This window comes from Orbicella franksi, chromosome 6 (assembly GCF_964199315.1).
Source record: "Orbicella franksi chromosome 6, jaOrbFran1.1, whole genome shotgun sequence".
In the NCBI taxonomy this organism is placed as follows: Eukaryota; Metazoa; Cnidaria; class Anthozoa; order Scleractinia; family Merulinidae; genus Orbicella; species Orbicella franksi.
In genome coordinates, this window is record NC_138150.1 from 8155548 (window position 1) to 8177525 (window position 21978).

General features: G+C 39.2%; 2 protein-coding genes across 2 annotated transcripts; both read right to left on the reverse strand.

Annotated features, from left to right (window-relative positions):
• Positions 1-5845: 5845 nt before the first annotated feature.
• On the reverse strand, positions 5846-17392 carry LOC145491120 (fibroblast growth factor receptor 3-like). The gene is made up of 10 exons (XM_081470266.1): positions 17016-17392; positions 16062-16326; positions 12585-12811; positions 10278-10462; positions 9402-9488; positions 9013-9204; positions 8297-8514; positions 7806-7846; positions 6961-7057; positions 5846-6454 (listed from the first exon to the last, which is right to left on the reverse strand). The coding sequence occupies exons 1-10, from the start codon at positions 17368-17370 to the stop codon at positions 6172-6174; spliced, it is 1950 nt and encodes a 649-aa protein (XP_081326392.1). The 5' UTR covers positions 17371-17392; the 3' UTR covers positions 5846-6171.
• Positions 17393-17917: 525 nt separating this feature from the next.
• Positions 17918-20076, reverse strand: LOC145490430 (uncharacterized). Its single transcript, XM_081469551.1, has 2 exons — positions 19395-20076; positions 17918-18435 (listed from the first exon to the last, which is right to left on the reverse strand). Exons 1-2 carry the CDS (start codon positions 19465-19467, stop codon positions 17918-17920), a joined length of 591 nt encoding a protein of 196 aa, XP_081325677.1. The 5' UTR covers positions 19468-20076.
• Positions 20077-21978: the final 1902 nt, after the last annotated feature.

Below are 21978 nucleotides of genomic sequence, written 5' to 3' on the forward strand. Positions count from 1 at the left end.
GTAAGATGTCTTTAAGAGACAGGCAGACAGATGGACTGGTAAACTGGCTCTAGGCTTTTTGTTTATTTGTGCCAAGCTGTACACTTTTAAAATGACCCCAAGTCTTTGTTCTCTTATGAAATTCTAGCTGGGGATAACCCTTGTTCAGCTGGTGAAATTAGCTTGTTAAACTGGCTCTTAATGACATACCTGTGTGACCAAATCTCTGAGTAGAGTGGAGAGAAATACAAAAAAAGGCTACTATTGACAGAAGCACAAACTATTCGGAGGAGTAATGATCTGATTGGTCACGTTTTATTAATGTGATATTAGCAAAAACTATAGGCAAACTTTAAGGAATAGAACGCCAAGATTCACCCTTAATATTCATTTCCAACGTTTTTGTCTGTTTGCTTCTGTTTAGACAAATGCGGACAAGCAGTGGTCGACAGGATGGACTTATCCAGTGAAGATGCATTGATTAATTTCGTCAACGCCTTAGACTTTGTCAAAATGTGTCTTCCCTAGAAATCATGGGGATTTAGTTAGCATTGACCCCCAACAAGGCAGTTTAACCACTTTGATGAGAAAGAAGTGGAAAACACTGTATTCCATTCCACTTATAATGCAAGAATGAGCATGTGCAAGAAGCAGAAAAGGAGAACTGTCAAAACATAAGGAGTTCCATGCAACGGACTGTACGTGCCATCTGGAAAGGACGCTTATACACTAGTTGACTTTTGTGCGAAGTTTGCTACATCTTTCCCGAAATTTTGCGGTTGTCTTCCCTATTGTCTAGTCTGGTCTAGTAAATTTAAGGAACTGAGAATTTAGCCATAGTACTTCAATGTTAGATAAATGCACTTTGTACCATGGAAGATTTGTTGACTGTTGTTTTCACGATAGACAGAACAATGTTTTCCTTATGATCAGTCTCATTACGTGTAGTTTGAAACCAAGCCTGTAACGTGGCTTTTTGAAACCTGAAGCCCAAAACATTTATGTAAGGTACTTGAAGGTATTTACTCTTGATAAAAACGGGGGAAAAAATTGAAACTGAGATGAAATTGAACATATTTATTTTCTTAAAATTAGGCGCAATGATCTTTCCGGGCCGCTTTCCCGTTAACATTTGTCAATAGTTTGGTACAAAATAACCTTATTAAAGCTGATATATTCTTCAAAACTTGTCAGACATAAATCAAGAGTACGGATCTAATTCCATCTTTCGTATGCGGAGCTACAAAGCTAGTGTAGCGATGTGGATCGCGCGAAACGTGATCAACGGTCGCGCAGCGCGAAAGAGGAGCGCGAGCGAGAAGTTCGGGCGAGACGCGCGAGCGCGGAACGCGCAGAGTACCTTTGACAAACCTTTGGCCTGCGTCACAGGCATCTTCGACCACGTCTTTAGCAAACCTTTGACTCGAATCGCAGACAAATTTGATTACACTTTTGACCCGCCTTTGACAGTGCGCAAAGGCGTATCAAAGGATCACCTTTAACCTTAAAAATACAGGCGTTCAAAGGTGAGTAAAAACGGCCTTTCACGCCTTTGATTTGGTGGTAAAGGTTTATTCACAGACGATCTTTGATTCGCGTCACAGATCGTCAAAAGGGTGCAAAGGCGACCTTTACAAAACCTTTAACAACACATTTGACGCGCGGTAAAGGCGATTTTTCGTGCCGTGAATGTCAGCAATGGTGATCATGTTTACAATTTGAAATGAACCATTGTTAACGAACGTATATTAAAAGAAATCTCTGGTCAGAAATGAATTTACGTCGACTGATTAGCTCAGTTTGATAAAGTTAAAGCACAGACAAACAGCACGTAGGACGTATAACGTTCACTTGTTTATTATAAACTTCTGACAGGTGCACCGGCCCCAAGGGATCGCTTCAGTTCGAAAAAGGCTTTAATCCCCTCCGATGTCTTAACATGTATAGAATTGTCACCTCAAAGTTTCGTGATATAGGTACCAAAATATGGTCAGCTGTGATATTTGGAAAGGCAATGAGGCCTAAGGTTTTCGAAAACTGAATAAAGAAGCCCTGATAAATTCGAGTCAATTGACCGAATCTCCCGGGGGGTATTCCCAGAAAAATTGGGTGGGGGTGTGCGGCTCGCTTGCCTTATTCATGACCAAACTCTGCGATATTCCCTACCCTATTCATGACCTTACCAAAAATTCGAAACCCTATTTATGACCTGACCCTAGAATCAAAACCCTGTTTCACACCTGCGTTATAATTAGTTCTCTAGTTTAGAACATAATGTGTGAAGGGCTTTTATCGATTTTCTTTTCGATAATGATGAAAAAATGACTTCTTCTTTAAAACTTACCCCTATCAAGGCTAGAGTGCAAAGACGATACCCTATTTATGACCAAAATGACAAAAATCAGCTAAAATCGATACCCTATTTATGACCAAAACGGCTGAAAAGCCATACCCTTTAAGGCCGGACATACCTATATAGCCCATATAAGGGGTCACCCCCGGACCGAATCTATAAAAGCCAGGTTGTTCGAAAGGTAGATAACGCTATCCACCGGTTAAATCGCTATCCAGTGGATAGCGTGGCTTATTTTGTTAACACTTATCCACTGGATAGCGATTAATCTGGTGAATAGCGTTATCCAGCCTTCGAAAAAACTCGGGCCAGAGAGTCAAAACCACTCCAGATAGACTAGAACAGCGGTTTAAAGCCAGAGGCAAATTCACAGGTTTAAATCATTCAAGGATGGATGTCGAATACATCTAGTTCCTATACAATTTTGGGTATTTAAAGAAAGTGCACTGAGTGAGTCAAATGATCGTTGCAAAACCTACCTTCTTACTTGGCAACCGTTTGTCAAGAGAGACAATGCTGTTTTTCTTTGTACCCGGCCTTGGAATACTTAAGTGATCTTGTAGGATGCAGCGTGTTGAATCAATAAATACACAAATCTTTGAAGGAACATGCAGAAACAAAGTGTGATGGGCAATTGCCCTACAGGATAGCGTTATCCATCCTTCGAAAAACTGGCATCAGAGCTTTAAAACCACTCCAGATAGACTAAAACAACGTTTTAAAGCCAGATGCAAGCTTACAGGTTTGAATTATTTACGGCCGGTTTCAAACACATCTAGTTCGTTTTTAATTTTGGGTATTTAAACAAACTGCACTGAGTGAGTCAAAAGATCGTTGCAAAACCTACCTTCTTAGTTGGCAACCGCTTGTCAAGAGAGACAATGCTCTTTTTGTACAGTGGATTACTCAAATAATGTTATAGGATAGAGTGTTTAGCTTTTAAATCAATAAATACACTAATGTTCCTTAGAAGACTGTAGGGAGACAAAGTGTCGATGGGTAATTGTCGTACCGACCATCTGTGTCATCGTATGACTAGTTTAGCGTTAACTCAGACAGGTTTTAGATTTCATCTGCTGGTCATTGATAGTGCAGGGACACGAGAGCAGGGATTTTGGCCTCCTGAAAATTGATATTAAAATACAAGTGCACAGGCAATCGAGCTGTTGCGGCTTTTTTTTTTAATTCTCTTTTCACAAGGAAACAGCGAATTCTAGAAGTGGGGGTTGTGGGTTATCAACTGTCGGTTTAAACAAACGACGAACTTTACTGTGCTAAAGTAAAGTTAGCCATGATTTAGTGATAGTGACATGATAGTGATAGTGACATGATAGTGCAGGTACACGAGAGCAGGGATTTTGGCCTCCTGAAAATTGATGTTAAAATACAAGTGCACAGGCAATCGAGCTGTTGCGGCTTTTTTTTAAAATTCTCTTTTCACAAGGAAACAGCGAATTCTAGAAGTGGGGGTTGTGGGTTATCAACTGTCGGTTTGAACAAACGACGAACTTTACTGTGCTAAAGTAAAGTTAGCCATGATTTAGTGATAGTGACATGATAGTGATAGTGACATGATAGTGCAGGTACACGAGAGCAGGGATTTTGGCCTCCTGAAAATTGATATTAAAATACAAGTGCACAGGCAATCGAGCTGTTGCGGCTTTTTTTAAAAATTCTCTTTTCACAAGGAAACAGCGAATTCTAGAAGTGGGGGTTGTGGGTTATCAACTGTCGGTTCAAACAAACGACGAACTTTACTGTGCTAAAGTAAAGTTAGCCATGATTTGAAACTGATCTTTCTTCTGTCAGTCGGCTAAAGAAACTTACAGCGCTTGAATGATCTATTTTTTTGCGATACATTCTTCAGCTGAGTAAATAAACATGGCTGCAAAACAAGGCGCTTTCCCAAACAGACATTGTAAGTTGCAAAATACATAATCAAAGCCTTCTTTCTCCGTATGCTTTCGATACATTTAATGAATAATAATGAGAAGGAAGATAATTATGCAACTCATGACGATATACCACAAGCTTGTTAGAGCTAAAATAAAAACAAAAGTGTAGGAATCCGTATGTAGAGTACTCATGCAGTATTAATTCTCAAATGACTGGGTCGTGAAAAATGGTAACACGCTTTTAGCGTAACAGTGTTTCATTCACTTGATGTAATTTCGGTAGCGCAATGTAATCACTGAACCTGGGCCACTTGAGAGTTTTTAACCAATCACTGCGCGATTTTATTAAGCCATAAAAACTTGAATAAAATCGTTCTGGATATGTCACTCAGTCAGGCAGACAGACAGACAGACAGACAGTCAGTCAGTCAGTAAGCAAATGTATCCAACATTGCTGATGAATGCTCACTTCGCCCTCTGCGAAAAATTTTACAAGTAGCTTATGCCCATGTACAATAAATATCCAAATACTCAAAGAACTGAAAAGAGTGATAAAACCTTCCATTGTCTCGTTTTCTCCAAATGTAACAAGAAACAGCCAGTCCTAAGGTCACAGCAGCCGTCACAACACCATTAGTAGGGAGTTTAATTAAGCAAACCACGATGCCAACGAACAACTAGAACGTCACCAAACAAAAGATTGAATTCTGAGCTGAATAGTGGATTTACACGTGCGTTATAAATAGTTGTACATTTCGTATCCGTCCTCAACAAAAAGAGAACGTGAACTATGAGTGGCCATTGATCGTATTTTCCTTTGAAATAATACTCTGTCATTACGTATTAAGAGTGGACAAGCTTTTTTTTAGACCGATAGGCCCACTGATTCCGACATTTGGAGGTCACGTGAAAGATAATTTCATTTTTTTGATGAAAGTCGTCCTCGGCGTCGCCGTCGTCATTGCTTAAGTTCCCTAATAGCCTCACCGCGAACATTAAAGTAGTTAACTTATTCGTGTTCGGGCTGCACGATCTATTTATTGTATACGAGGTAGGTATATAAAAGGGTGGGCAAATCTAGCATTTGGGCATCAAAAAGGGACTTAAATTAAAATATTTCGAACAGACGCACCTTCTGGCTGTATTTGGTAATGTTTGATGTTCCCCCCGTAATATTTCTCATTAAGTTCATTTCAAGGCTCTAGAAAAGGGATGCGGTTTTCTTAAGTAGGTTTGTAAAAGGGGTAGCTTTTTTAATAAAAAAATATATATATATACGAAAGGGGTACAAAGGGTAGGGGGCTGGCTCTCGGGGCGGAGTCTCCCCATGTAAACCTTTGTAGAGTGCCCCAGCTCCCCCGGGGGTAACATAAAAGACATTCAAAGACATTCAAACTGAGACTCTAAACTTCACATAACTTAATACGCTTGGAAGTAAAAATTTCTGCAATTATTTCATTGCTGTTTTGGAAAGAAGCAATAATTTACCAGCCATGGTTCTGCGTAAAGCAAGAATTTATTCCCGTTTAACAACCAGTTTACAATATTAGAAAGAGGAACGGGTAAGACTTTAAAAGAAATTTTAAGAAAAAGTTTACTTACGTCAAGTCTTGTGCGCTCGTTATAATCATTATTATTTCTTATAAAACCTGTAGGCCTATGCTACGCTTTTCATGTCTCTAGTTGTTCTCCTTTTCAGTTTTCATGGCATTTTGCACCGTTGTTTCCCAAGAAATGTTGCCAGATGCAAAACACAGTCCCATCGTAAGGTGTCACAGTCGCCTGACGTTTTAATTGTGTGGTTAAACTCATTACTATTTCGAGGAATCTTTTATTCCTAGTCGGGTGTCTCAGCAAACAAGATAAATCTACTAAGCTAGAGCATGTTTATTAGAGACCTGATTTTGCCTGTGTCTCTATATGCGTTGATTTTATGATGTCTTTTCAAAAGCTTGTAAATTCAGACGTAACTTGGTTTTCGTCGTGAGCCAAATTGTCTGCATCGATGTTTGAAGTGAGCCTCTGACCAGGAGAATGCCCCTCGCATGAAGATCCACTGGACAATGATACTGCTGACGCGTCATAGTAAGGTTGATTTTCATCTAGCTGGTCCATGTCAAGATAAGGAACTTCTCTTTGCATCCAGTCTTCTAGATCTTGGCACAGCTCGGTAAAGGTTGGCCGCGTATCGGGATTGTCCGCCCAACAACGCCTCATCAATTGATAGCTGTTAGAAAAAGCACATGAGAAATACTTTGAATACGTGAAATGGTTTTTTTGGCTCAAACTCCCGACTCTGAAAAAAAAAAAAAAAAATAGAAACAACAACAACAATAACAATAAAAACGAAAAATCAAAAAACAAACCAAAACCAACAACAACAAGAGCAACAATAACGAAAAATAAATTAAAAAAACAACAACAACAAAAAAAAAAACAAGAGAAAATAAAACCAACAACAAAAACAAAAAACAACAAAACACGTTCCCTTTACTTCCCATTTCAAACTGACAATACGTTTCACATACCTTTGAGCGAAAAAGATATTCTATGATTTTTTTATACGCTATATTGATATGACGATTTAAGGCCGGTGCGGCTAATTAGTTCCTTGATATTTTGAAATACAAAACCTCATCCCTGCATTATCATTCTAATCCGTTTTTTTTCTCTGTGAGAAATAATCTAACATAGCAACCCATCCCATCTTCTTCCCCCACCAATGTGACTTACAACTCTTCTAAGCATGTATCTGGTTTTTCCATTCTGTATCCTCTTCTCAGTAATCTCATGAGTTCTCTGCTTTTTATGCCGGGGTACGGGAACCCTCCTAAAAATGAAATACATCTCGTTTGTTATCGCTCCATGAAGGTCGATCACTTTGTGGAATTTACAAATAGACCGTACTTCTATCGAGACGTTTCTTATGGTAGTAAAATACTAATCCTCGAAAGTGGCGACAGAATACAGATGCCTAATGTTGTGAGGACAGTGACCAGATCTACAATGATTGAACAATACTTGGAGTATTGCAAAGAACAATGTTACGAACCACTGAGTAGGTCCAGTCGTCCGGTAAAATGTATTCACTGCTTATATTATCCTGTGCGGTTGGTTGTCAGTTTTGTATTTAAAAGCTGGATCAGTAACTCCCAGCAGTGTGCTTCACGATTAAATAACCTGTCGTAACACATACGACATACATTGTTATACGTTTTAGGGCAACTAATATATAGGCAAAAATATATCAGCGAGACACGAAATTCCATAACATAAGGTTAAGTCTACATACGAGCAAAGAAGCTCATCCGGCCGGAGTTTATTTCCGGTTCCAGAAACATGAGGTGACCAGGAGTATTTCTACTTCCTCTTGCTTAGGCTGCTGGTCCATTGCAGGGTTACCCGGAAGCATTGAATTAGCCGGTACCTATTTATCCACCTGGGTGGAGAGAGGCACTGTGAGAGTACAGTGTCCTGCCCAAGAACACAACACAATGTCATCAGCCAGGGCTCGAGCCCGGACGGTTCGATATGGAGGCGAGTCCAACCATATAAGGCTAGTACATTAAAATACTTACCGAGAGTCGTTATCTCCCAGAGAAGGACACCATATGACCACCTAAGCACAAAATATAGACGAAGAAAAAATTATCTATTTGACGTATTTTGGGACTCACTAGTGTTTAGAAACCTAGTTTTTCGATTTTCCCTGTATTAAGACAAGAAAGCTGTATAAACACGAGAACAATAGAGAATTTATCGAAAGATTAATATTTAAAACTTCTCTAAAAATTCCACGAACCTTTCAGTAGGCAGTTGCTATTTACTTTTTTTTTTAATATCGCGAGTAGGGTTAATCCCTAATTGCTCAAGCTGCGATATGACTTACTCATATGACTGAAAAAATTACGTACGCTCCAGCGTTAATTTGCACTACAGTGCCTGCTAAAAATTAGCCTGCTGTCAGCCAATCACAATAAACCCATTTTCTCAGTCCTATTATTGCATCATTTTATCAAGTTAATTATCTGGAAGATTAAGTTACATGTACACTTTCTGATACACTTACACGTCACTCTTTGTGGTAAAAACACCGTCATTTATGGCTTCAGGTGACATCCACTTCACAGGAAGCTTATTGTGTTGACCTGTCATGTGATACACATTCTCTCCCAGCGTGCTCCGCGCCAAGTCAAAATCAGCGACTTTGACAAGTTTGTCGTCACAGAGTAAGATATTGCGGGCGGCGAGATCCCGATGAACGATGCCCTTTGTGGATAAGTATTGCTAAACACGATAAATTTGGTTAATCACTATGGACACAGGAAATCTTGCATTCGTTACAGTAGTGTAAGGACGATTTTGAAAATCAGCCAACTAAATGAACACCGACATTGTCAGCAAATCTCAACAATAACTGTGCAGTCATCTTAGACTGTGAACGGTCTCTATTTTGCCCGGAAATCCGCGGGAAGAAAGCCAAGTGTGTTTCTTCCCTCGCGAATCTTCGAGCAGAAGAGAGACTACTCGTAGTCCAGCGTTGTCTTTCTAAAGAACAGAAAGAAGAAATAGGGGGTCAGGAACATGACACGTCGTGAAAAAGCAATTCAATTTAAACAGTATGAGATTCTTAAAGAAAAAAGAACCAAACCTGAACAGTCAAGTCTTCCAACCAAATGAATACTGGGGTCCAAAAAGATGACCCGACTCGTATAAAGCAATTAACACACTTCGGACAATTGCCTACGCTAAACACTTAAAAGGAACAAATCTTTTTTAACTTGCCATCCCCTGTGCTATTTGCCAGGAGAAGGACATCATGTCTTGCGGAGTTAAAGAACCGTTTTCTTCGTCTCCTTCATGTTGTTCTTCATCTCTCAAGGACTGGGTGCTGTTAATTCTTATATCCATACTGCTGTCTGTCTTCAGGAAAGCGACGTTAATTTCGCCAATGTCGTTTATGCCAGGCCCACAATGCTGCAGGGATTATGGAGAAGGTTAATTTAACTTCAAAATACATTATTCGACAATCGGGGTATAGTAATAATAATAAAAAAAATCATACTTTCTCTAGTTCCGGAGAATTTATTAGATGGACCTCGATGGAAGGGAATTTTTACAAATGTCTACATTTTAGTTGTTATAATGATAATACCAAGTGAAACCTGTCTTACAATGCCTGTACTCTCCTTTTTCAGTTCTCTTGAAGTTTCTGGCGTGTTTTCTCGTATCTGTACGTATCCCATATTGGTTTGTTTTACCTGGAAATCAGAGGGCAAAGATTACGAGACCTTACAAACCATCTGTTAAATTATGGTTAATTAGCCGGGGTAAATAGTCTTTCATCTCTTGGTGCAGGCTCAAAGATTGTGGTTGGACGCAGTCGAAATAAACTTGCTAGGGCGTAGTCTGGGACCGTACCTAAGGAATACCTGGTCTTTATCTGGGCCACGTTTGTTTTTTGGCTCGAAAAAAACTCAGTCGATTTCTCATCTGAAAGCGTTTCTTAACGTGCTAAAATAGTCGATAAGACCATTCTTTGGAGTAGTTAGGTAAGGTAAAGTATACGAGCCGAGCCCATCAGGCCGGAGCTGATCCCGGTTAGTGAGACATGAAGCGACTAGGGGTATTTCAACCCCCTGGTTGGGATGCTAGTCCATTGTTTGTAGCACCTGCTATTTATTTTAAAACAAATTTTGATACGGCAATACGAGCTCTCAAAATGCTTGAGGAGATAAATTACGAGAGAGCAAACGGCAAAGCGAGTAAACTTATCATTTAATTTTACACTGTGTCATTAGTGTGCCACTGTAGTTAAGGACTCGATGATAGTGTAATTCTGTCTATACCTGTGATTATATCATTTAAAATAGATGAGTAGGATCCGAGTCATTTAAGACGTAATTTGAGCCATTGATTGTTGAAATTTGAAGTGTACCCGTTTTGGCAGGTGACACACCAACAGCTTCCGATCATTTATTTCATTCAGAAAAGAGCACAAGCATTCATACGTGATTTTGCTCGAATTCAGGGTATCCTAATGCGTTTACCTTTTTTCTTCGTTCTCTGAGGTAAGAAAGCAGGTCTCCTTTTGCTGCATACTCCACGACGAGAAAATTTGGCGAGGACTTAGTACAACAGCCAATCAAATTCACGATGTTCTTGTGAGAACCGACTGCTTTCATAAGGGTAATCTCTTCCAAGAAATCATTCAGTTGGTCTGGAGTGGCATTGTCTGAAAGGTTTAAGCAAGAGGACCTTGAAATAATACAGCTTAGTAGTGATGTCATGTTTAAGCATGTCACATATGGACATCCAGCCTATTTAAGAAAATTAATGCCATACTGACGCAAGTTTGATTTTTAAAAGGTTCTGTTTAAACGTTAGCAAAGCATACCTCATTGCACCGTGCATCTGAAACAAATATTTCAAATACGATATACCAAATTATCAGTTTGCAATTGACGCGCTTTTCATATCTTAAGCTATAAAGTCTGCATATGAGCTAAGTGGCCCATCATGCCGGCGCTTATCTCCGGTTTCAGAAAATATTTCTCCTTCCCCCTTGATGGGATGCTAGTCCATCGCTGGGTTGCCCCAAAGCATTAAATTAGCTGTTACTGTACGCGTCCGCAAATGATCCCAGGACCGCAAATGATCCGGGACCGCAAATGATCCCCAAATTGGACCGCAAATGATCCCGACTAAAAAATATGGAATGGCATGGATGGTTGCATGGTGGGGATAGGGAATTGGCGTACGTGAATACCGATGTTTTTATTAAAGCCATCTTATAAATATAGTGGCTTAAAACTTGCTTTTTCTTCATACTTTCGACTAAATTTTGTTGCTAACTACGATGTTATGAATATCAACACTCAATCATCAAAGCACGACTCGGCTTGCATTTCTTTGCAATTCTCAGTAAAATTATGATCGGTACAACATACGCTACATATCCTCCTTTGTTAAACATTGATAGTTCGGTGGTATAGTTAAATCACATTTTATCAGCCATTATACTAACGCTACTCGTCTAAAGTTTTAAACTAAAATCTAACCATGAAGCAACTATTAAGGAAGACGCTGTCACTTGAGTAGACCCACAAGCCTACAACGCTTCATCACTCTGTAAAACACCTAGTGTGTAGCACTGGAAATTTTGAACAAATTTATTTTGTAATTTTTCCTCGGTCGTATTTTGGCTTTGATTCCTCGGAAATGGCTACTTGAGTATTCTAAGAAGTCAAAATTCCAAGCTATAGTTATGAGGTTCAGCTTAATGACCAAGCAAGGCCAAGGCTTGCGCTTCGTTTTGACAAGTTAGCTGTTTGATAGATGTTTGATACTATCGTCACTGGGATTTCGAGCATGTTTACAAGCATGTGTTTTTCTAAGACTTCTTATTCAATAGATCGTCTTCACGTGACGTATTTTTATCCTCATCAGGCATAAGAGGCGGTATATTTATATCTGTTTACAATTAGGGTGCTTCGTTTGGAAACCAGAGCATTTTGAATTTCAGGGTTTTGGAGGTTGCGTGACACAAGGCTACGATCGAGTTTGTTGAAAAATATATACTTATCTCATGATTTTGAGCCATTTTAGAAGTTAGAGCATTAGGAAAAGTGCTTATATAAATGCTTGTTTGTTTAGTACTGATAATCAGTCGCCTAGAAAGCCAAAGTAAGTTCCAGAGGTTTACACTATATTCCAGCCGCCATATTCGGTTGTACCACGATGTATACCAACATGGCCTTTTCTTACTGGGCTCTGTAAATTTCTGGGAAACATTTACGACGAATTTCTGAAGTTCGAAGAAACGCACAGGCCTAAAACTTGGAGAAGTGTCATATTTAGTTATCTTCTATCGCGTACATCACAATTTCCTAGCTTTTTCCATTGGTTGGTTTTCGATTTATTTTTTTTTTTTATTGCGTGGCAGTGAAAACGATCTTTACTGTTCGGAGAACAAGACAGCAACTGTGGAATATTTTTTTTTTGTAAAATGATAAAACATTTTTTTTAGTTCATAATTTTTGTACATGTCCTAACCTACCTCTGATATAAATCCAAGCCATTCCTTATTTTTTAGTCGGGATCATTTGCGGTCCAATATGGGGAAGATTTCCGGTCCGGGATCATTTGCAGTTCAATTTGGGGATCATTTGCGGTTCGGGATCATTTGCGGTCCTGGGATGATTTGCGGACCCGTACAGTACTTTTGTATACTCCTGGGCGGAGAGAGGCACTGTGACAGTAAAATGTCTTACCCAAGATGTCTTACACAATGTTACCGACCAGGGTTCGAACAATTACAGTATAATTTATATATATCTCAGATTCATTTAGCATACCTTGAAGCATCTTAACAGCCACAGTTATTGTAGATTTTGAAATTGTCTCTGATTTGTTATAAACAGCTTGACGTCGTTTCATACACGAAGGGACCTGCATGATTCCTTTGCAAACTTTACCAAAGGCGCCATGACCGAGTTCTTCATATATAGTGACGTCATTACTCGTCAATTCCCATTTATCTCTTGTCGGATCTTTCATTTGCAGCTCGTTTTCATTATTTTGCCTGCAACATCCATTGTCAAATGGCATCACATAAGTACACAAATTGAGGATGCCCGATGAAAGCATACCACAAGTTACTTGCCGGAGGACAATGATGAAGGAGCGAAGATGTGGTCTCCCATGAGGTGAAGCACAGGCCACAGAACGGGGTAGTGCTTAGTGGCAAGATATGATGGCGGTCTTATATCCCAGCTGGCACGAAGAGAATAAGCAAGTAAGTGACTCAGTGAGTTCAGTGAGTCAGTGAGTCAGTGAGTCAGTGAATCAGTGAGCCAGTGAGCCAGTGAGCCAGTGAATCAGTGAGTCAGTGTGTCAGTAAGTCAGTGAGTCAGCGAGTCAGTGACTTTGTTAGTGAGTCAGAGAGTCAGTGAGTCAGTGAGTCAGTGAATCAGTGAGTCAGTGAGTCAGTGAGTCAGTGAGTCAGTGAGTCAGTGAGTCAGTGAGTCAGTATAGTATAGTATAGTATATCTTTATTGCGGCTTACTCTCCAAAGGGAGGTATTGGTCTGTTTACAATAAAGGTTTAACATTAACTAGTGCAATAAGAAATAACATTCACTTGATTCTTTTATAATTTAAATAAAATTAAATAAAAATTATAATGCTCATTTCGTTTGTAACTTGAGAATCTCTTTTCTTTTTTTAAACATTAAGTTGATATATTTACCCATTATTTTTGATGTAACTCTATTGTCAGCTCTAAGTAAGTACTTAGTTCTCTCGTTATCGCTCAGATTTGCGTAAAGTGCATCTTTGTTTGAAATGTGCGAATGGAGCTCAACTCTTATGGTAGCGTACCCCTGGCAATACATTAAGAAATGCTGTTCGTGTTCTACGCAATTTTCTTTGCATACTAAGCATGTTCTTTCCTCTACTGGGATTGATGCTTCTTTATTTTTATATTTTCCAGTTTGTGTTCGTAATGCGTGACATCCTAACCGAAGCCTTGTCAGGCTAATTCTGTGTGCTGAGTTTGTAACCGTTTTCAGGTAATTTTCAAATTGATAACTCTTTTTAACTTCCGTGTGCGTAAATTTTTCCCTTGAAGTTGTTGATGAAGTGTTCTTAGTCTCAAGCCAGTTTTGTGAATACTGATTTCTAAGATTTTTGTTTATTTTTAATCGACCGTTCTTGATGTGTTGCCGTGTTACTGGTTCTGTTGATTCTGTTACTTGATACCCCCTAGTGATCTCTTCATTAATTGTAACATCAAAGGAAGGTGTAGAAGTTGTTGCATATTGAAATGCTTCACGTAACAAAACGTTGCTACAAGAGTGCTTCAATCTTTGCCAACAGCTAAAGATTGAGGCTTTTATATCAATGCTTAAAGGGTACCTCCCGAGCTCTGCCCTGCAGGCAATATTGGGATGTTTACTGTTTGTTTACAGATCTTAATGTGGACTTGTTCAATTGTGCTTTTATCAAAATGCGTTCTGTATGACAACAGTTCTGGTCCCCATATTTCACATGCATAAAGTAACACGGGTTTAACAAGGGCATCAACAAGTTTGTTCTTAATCGCAATAGTTGCTGAATCTGAGTTAGAAAAGGATCTTCTTATTATCGAGAGAACTTTTGTGGCTTTTTTGCTGAGAATTTCTCTTGAATAGATGTAACGACCGGATGAAGTCATTTCTACACCTAAATATGTTTGTTTATCGACAATTTGTAAAGTTTCATTGTTGTATTTGAAATTTGTACTGTTTTTGTTTTGCCCGTTACCACTAAATATGATTATGTTCGACTTTTTAGTGTTGACTTTGAGCTTCCATTGCTGAGCGTGTCGATGAATTACATTGAGCGATTGTTGCAGCCCTTCCGGAGAAGGACTGATTACTAATAAATCATCTGCACACATCATGATTAAGCAGTTTATAGAGCGATTCCCTAACATCACACCTGGAGATTTGTTCTGTTTAAAATATTGCGGTAGATCATTCATAAATAACGAAAATAAAACTGGACTTAGGCCATCACTTTGTCTTATCCCTTTGTTACATGAAAAAAGTTCGGTAAGCGTGTTTTGATTAATTTTAACACAACTCCTAATTGACGAATACATGGACTTAATAACATTCAAGAATTTTCCTTGAATTCCATATTTGCGTAATTTATGAATCATACCGGATTGCCAGTATGTCAGTGAGTCAGTGAGTCAGTGAGTCAGTGAGCCAGTGAGTCAGTTTGTAAGTGAGTCAGTAAGTCAGTGAGTCAGTGCCTTTGTTAGTGAGTCAGTGAGTCAGTGAGTCAGTGAGTCAGTGAGTCAGTGAGTCAGTGAGTCAGTGAGTCAGTGAGTCAGTGAGTCAGTGAGTCAGTGAGTCAGTGAGTCAGTGAGTCAGTGAGTCAGTAATAGTAATAGTAATAGTAATAGTAATAGTAGTAATAGTATTCTTAATTGCGCGTTACTTTCCAAAGGGAGGTATTGGTCTAAATAGAACAAAGGTTTGAACATTAACTAACAAAAATGCAAGATAGCATTTATCATATCCCTATACAACTAATTAGAAAAATTTATTGCACTTATTTCATTCGTGAGCCAATAATTTCTTTCCTTTTTGAAACATTGAATGGATATATTTTCCTATAATTTTAGATGTAACTGTGTTTTCTGCTCTAAGTAAAAACTTCGTCTTCTCGTTATCACTTAAACTGGGGTAATGGGTGTCATCGTTTGAAATATGTGAGTACAGCTCACGTCTTAATGTGGTATACACCCGACAATACCTCAAAAAGTGCTGTTCGTGTTCTAGGCAATTTCCTTTGCATATTAAACATGTTCGCTCTCCTACTGGGATTAATGCTCCTCTATTTTCATATTTGCCACTTTGTATTCGTAATGCATGACATCCTAATCTAAGCCTAGTCAGGCGAATTCTGCGTGCTGGCTTTGTAATTAATGTCAGGTAGATTTCAAATTGATAATTATTTTTTACTTCCTTTTGTGTAAATTTCTCTCTTGAACTTGGTGATGACCTATTCTGGGTTGCAAGCCAGTTCTGTAAATATTGATTCCTGAGGGTTTTCTTTATAACTAATCGTGCATTCTTGACGCACGTGAGTGAGTGAGTCAGTCTTTAGGTCAGTCAGTCAGTCTGTCACTGTTTTAGCAAATTGGTAAGTATAGTAAAGAATGAAGCGAGCCGTGAGCAAGTTAATACAGAGCTAGGCGGTCAATCGTTCTACAATTGTTTGTGGTAACCTATCAACAATAATTATCCAAATACTCAAGGAACTAAAAAGATTGATAAAAACCTCCGTTTTCTCCAAATGTAACAAGAAACAGCCAGTCCAATGACCACAGCAGCCGTCACACCACTAATAGTTATGAGCACGATCACTGATGCACTTAGCGTATTTGTGGTCGGGCTGTTCGTGTTCGGGCTGTTCGTGTTCGTATTCGTGTTCCATTCACTGGAAATTGTCGGTGAACTGGTGGCATTTTGTAGTGCTACAGTTGAAGAAGCAATCATAACCGAACTTGGAGTTACGCAGCTGGGAACTATATGGAGGTCATGCTCTAAGTGAAACAAACAAAAACTGTTTTCAGTAAAGGACTTTCTATATTTCTGCACCGTGTAATGTTGAAATCCGAAGTATTTAGAAACGCTGATTACATTTGCAAACCTTGGCTTCTAATGGCCTCCCAGGGGTTTTGAGGAACAAGAGAACGTGTTCATTTATTTCAAGGGAAGAGATGATAATTTACTAAAGGGAGCTTTGACCAAATATGGAACAGAAAAAATGGAAAAAAAAGTGGAATTTTGAAGGGATCAGGGAAACATGCTACCCCCAACCCAACTGGGAGGCCCTCAGTTGTATGTTGTATCTTAGCGACCCTAGCTTACTATCCATGTAGTAAGTTGCAAAACTTTTAACGTTGCATTGAGTTGCTTACTATCCATGTAGTAAGTTGCAAAACTTAACTTGCATTGTCTTGGAGTGTAAATTCTTGAATTCTTCAGCTGAACAACTCACCAAAGATCTTAATCTTCGGCTCAGGAATTCGTTTGCCTTCCTATCGCCTCCGTTGAGAAAGTATTTTATTTATTCGTACCTGGAGGTCTTTCGGATTTGCAACTGAGCTGAGTGCGTTGCTTCGTAAGTACGGTAATTCTATGTTATCTTTATCTTAGCCAAGCAACCGTATTTTTAAGTCGGGGCCTTTCTATCAACTATTCTGTAGGTAATCAGTTGGATGGTGTTTACCTACAGTGGTTTTCCGCCGACAGAAGATTTTATTACTTTTGGCCGGAAGGTATGCGATCCACTTGGCATCTGGTGCTACGAAATACACTACTTTATTGTTATCATCCGCATAAGGCTTTGGCCATGAAGCGTCGCTAAAATTAGGAAGAAACCAACCCTGGTGGTATTTGTTTGTACATTTCCACGATCTGTTAGTTCTAACACCATTGCTGGACGACGCCACAAAGAAAACATCGGCGTCACCAATCTTGTCTTCCACATGTACTGCTTGAAGTTGGTGCTGATCTTTGACAACCGTCAAGCTGCCAACTGCTTTTGTTGTGAAAACTCCATCAAGATACAGCTCGACAGTCATTCTTTGCTTTGTTGCAAGGATTGTTATCAAAGCAATGGGAAGAATTCATCACAATAACTTTATCAAATTGTCAAAATCGTGAATTTACCAAGCGAAGCGCGAGTATCTTTGGCACCTAACTCCCGCTGCTGTCGTGAAACTGAATATTGATGATTGCAGCAAGAGTTCAACGCCATGGAATTATAAGAAAACTGTAAGAAGTAGAAGAATACCAAAATTTGGGCAACGAGGTTACAGATTTCAATGTTAGAAACTAAAAGACTAAGTCGTCTCACGAGGGTTTATTGATGCTAAAGTGTTAAAAAAGGAAAACAGCAACTGATTTTTTTCAGACTATGTGGTTGTTCCTGACACTGAGCAAATAGTGAGTCAAATACATGGACTTAATAACATTCAAGAATTTTCCTTGAATTCCATATTTGCGTAATTTATGAATCATGATTGCCAGTATGTCAGTGAGTCAGTGAGTCAGTGAGTCAGTGAGTCAAATAACGAATCTACACAGTATCGAAAGAATCTCAGTGACCTAACTGTTTTATGTAGTTGTTTAAAAGTACGTTTCGATAACTTTATTTATAACAATGGCTGAAGCCGGGAATAGAGAAACTGAATACTTACTGCTACATGTATTGCTAAGTCTTTCCTCCTTACTAATACGACGTCTACAGGTGAATTTGGTAGCGTAATGATTTTCTACACTGATCCAGTGAACATCTTTAGGAATTCCATACACGTGAGCCGAATTGTGTCGACCACTATTATCATGTCTGACGAAGGCGTTTGGCCATGTGTTATCGGTCAAATTGGTTTGCTCCCATCCATCGTCTGGTGTAATAGAGGTTTCGTTGCATTTCCAGCTGCTATCTGTGACCAGTCCGTTACTAAACACTCCTAGGAATCCGCCGAACCCATTTGGCTCGTTGTAAACAAACACGGTAATTACCTTCGTCTCGTTTGGGAATGAAAACCACTTTCCCGCGTTCCAGGTGCCGCCGTTGTAGCCAACGAGACGTCCGTCCGCAAAAACTGTGAGATTATCGTCACCGGCTAAAATGCCAGCAAAATCTGAAATAAATGAATAAATATATAATAAATTGTTTAAAAGTGTGTGAATTGTCATAGAGTTTTTTTTTTTTAGTGTAACTGCCCAAGAATATCAGGGAATGTTGTTTAGTTCATGTTTATGATCGATCATCCGGCCAACCTCGTTCCCCCGCTCTTGGGGGCGGAGAGAGAGAGAGGCCCTGGAAAGGATGTTGTCCTCCGGCATCACATGCGCTCGTTAACCATCCAAAGCACTGATGTTCAACTCAGGTAAGGCAACTTAGGTGGTGACAGCGTGGCCGAGTGGTCGGTGTGTCGGACTTGCAATCCAGAGGTCCCGGGTTCGAGTCCCGCTCTGACGATTACCTGGATTTGTTTCTCGGTAGTCCCAAGTTCAAATCCTCGGCCACGCTTGTAAATAGCCAACTGGTTTGCCTCCGGCCAGTTGGGATTCTTAAAAATGATATGTTAAATTTGAATTATTTGTTTCAGTTGTGTTGCTGGGCCCCACTAGCACTTGTGCTGTAACACTACCGAGGGTAAATAAAGGTTATAAATTGTTACTTTTTTAGGTAATAGAGAAAAATGGTTAAGAAACGCGGTAGACGTCAAAGAAGCAAATAAACAGGCTAAGATTTAGGTCAGAAGGTGCTTGACCCTGCACATCTCTTGTTTTATGCTCACAGACGACATGTATGCATGAATTACCTAATTGCAGTGTTTCTATTGGTTAATTGTAGGAGCACACATAACCACCTTTTGTATTCTGCCAGATTTTGTGCGGGGTCAATCCCCAAAATAGCCAACAAAAACATTCAATAAAGAACTTTTCCAAGTTTCATAACCATTCCTGCTCCTTACTTTGAGTACTTGACTGACTAAAGAGTATGGATGAGTAGTTGAGCCGGTAACTTCATGTATGCCACAAACACAAATGACTCAAATCTAATTTCTTTTCGTTTTTCTACGAGATCATTTACCTGTTGCATACGTCTGGCTTGAAATAATGATATTTATATACAGCCATAAGATACCGAGGTAGACATGGGACATTTTGTCTTCAGTAACTGATGCACATGCCAATAGCTGAAATAAAAGTGAAAAATGAAGGCGAGAGATTATGTGTTTTTGTTTTCAAATAAATGAATACGCAATAACTTATCATTGGAAAACATTCAAAACAATAAGACGTTGAGGAATGTCAAGCTCTTTGGAGCATGCAGAATATAACGCCATAACGGCACAGTTTGCTCGGCCCAACTTTACACTGATATAGTGAAAGAGTGTGACGTGGGTGCTATTGGCTATTTTTGGCCTGGTTCTTGGTGGGCATTATTCTAGTTCCACTTTACATGAAGTTGCGTTAAAACGAGCATTCCTTGGAAAACTTCCAAATCTTTTTCGTCCCATTACAGATTTAAGATTGACAGCAGTATATCTCCCATTTGTCAATCGAACTGCATGGTCCACACGGAATTCTAAACGATCGAAGCACTTATTGATATTGGTTTTCGCAAGTCCCAGAATCTTACATAATTTTGCAGAATTTTTGTTACAACAGGTAAAATTTGAATCGCCTTGATATTTCCTTTCCCATCTTACACATGCAGATTATTACTTTGACAAGACAGGCGCAGATTTTGAGAAGCTAGATGAAATGAAATAAATTAAGGGAAGTCGTAGCCAGAAAGATTTAAACGGTCTCTAAGTACATATATCGTTGACTTGAGTTAGCAACAAATCAATCGATTAACTGTCACGATGTTATATATTTGTCCTCCCTGTATGCATTAGTGATTGACAAAAACAAAATGAATTTTGCTTTGAAATTGAAAATTGGAAATTGGAAATTTGCGTTGAAATTTTCACGTGAATTTTGCTTTCAAATCAAAATGGTTGTTGGCGTGCAGAAAACTGTGCTCTCTCTGTCTGACTTACGACCATTCTGTTTTCCTTTTTCTTACAATTAAGGAGGGCATTTCAAATTAGTTTTTATTTCCACGAAATGTATTACTGCGACGTTTGGAACATTGAGTTTAAACCTTCATCTTTGCAGCTGCTTATATTTTGGTTTCTCCTTGTTTGACAAGTAAGAGAACCTCGTGAATTTTTTTGACGGTTGGTCTTTGACTGTTAGCTATACGAGAAGGTATTTGATCACATTCAGAGAAGTTAACAAGTCAGTGAAAATATTGTCTCACTGAGGGCAGGGAGTGCTCCCTTATAATTATAAGCAACATAGGTATTTGTTTATTTTACATTGTTTTGAGCCCTTCTGGTATGAAATACGATCTCGACTCTACGATCAAAAACCACAAAGTTTGGTCTGAAATAGAGTCATGTATAAACCAATCAAAAATATAAAGACAAGTCAACACTAGGTGCTGGAAAGTTTTAGAAAGGAACTCTTTCTCCAGTGTCAGCAATGGTGATCATGTTTACAATTTGAAATGAACTGTTGTTAACGGACGGATATCAAAAGAAATCTCTGGTCAGAAATGAATTTACGTCGACTGATTAGCTCAGTTTGATAAAGTTAAAGGACAGACAAACAGCACGTAGGACGTATAACGATCACTTATTTATCTAAAACTTCTGACAGGTGCAAAGGCCCCAACGGATCGCTTCAGCTCGAAAGAGGCTTTAATCCCCTCCGATTTCTTAACATGTAGAATTTTCACCCCAAAGTTTGGTGATATGGGTACCAAAATATGGTCAGCTGTGATATTCGGAAAGGCAATGAGGCCTAAGGTTTTCGGAAAATGAACAAAGAAGTCCTGATAAATTCGAGTCAATTGAGCGATCTCCCGGGAGGGTATTCCCAGAAAAATTGGGTGGGGGTGTGCGGCCCGCTTCCCAAAATCCTTACGCTATTTATGACCAAAATCTGCGATATTCCCTACTCTATTTTTGACCTTACCAAAAATTCGAAACCCTATTTATGACCTGACCCTTAAATCAAAACCCTGTTTAGACCTGCGTTATAATTAGTTCCCTAGTTCAGAACATAATGAGTGAAGGGCTTTTATTGATTTTCTTTTCGATAATGATGAAAAAAATGGCTTCTTCTTAAAAACTTACCCTATCAAGGCTAGAGTGCAAAGACGATACCCTCTTTGTGACCAAAACGGCTGAAATACCATATCCTTTGGGGCCACACGTACCTATATAGCCCATATAAGGGAGTACTCCCCCCGGGCCGAATCTGTAAAAGGCCAGGTTGTTCGAAAGGTAGATAACGCTATCCACCGGTTAAAGCTTTATCCAGTGGATAGCGTGGCTTGTTTTGTTAACACTTATCCACTGGATAGCGATTTATCTGGTGAATAGCGTTATCCAGCCTTCGAATAAAACGGGCCAGAGAGTTAAAACCACTCCAGATAGAATAGAATAGCAGTTTAAAGCCACAGGTTTGAACTATTCACGTATGGATGTCGAACATATTGTTCGTTTCCACTTGTTTTGGGTATTTAAAGAAAGCGCACTGAGTGAGTCAAAAGATCGTTGCAAAACCTACCTTCTTAGTTGGGAACCTTGTACCAGGAGAGACAATGCTGTTTTTGT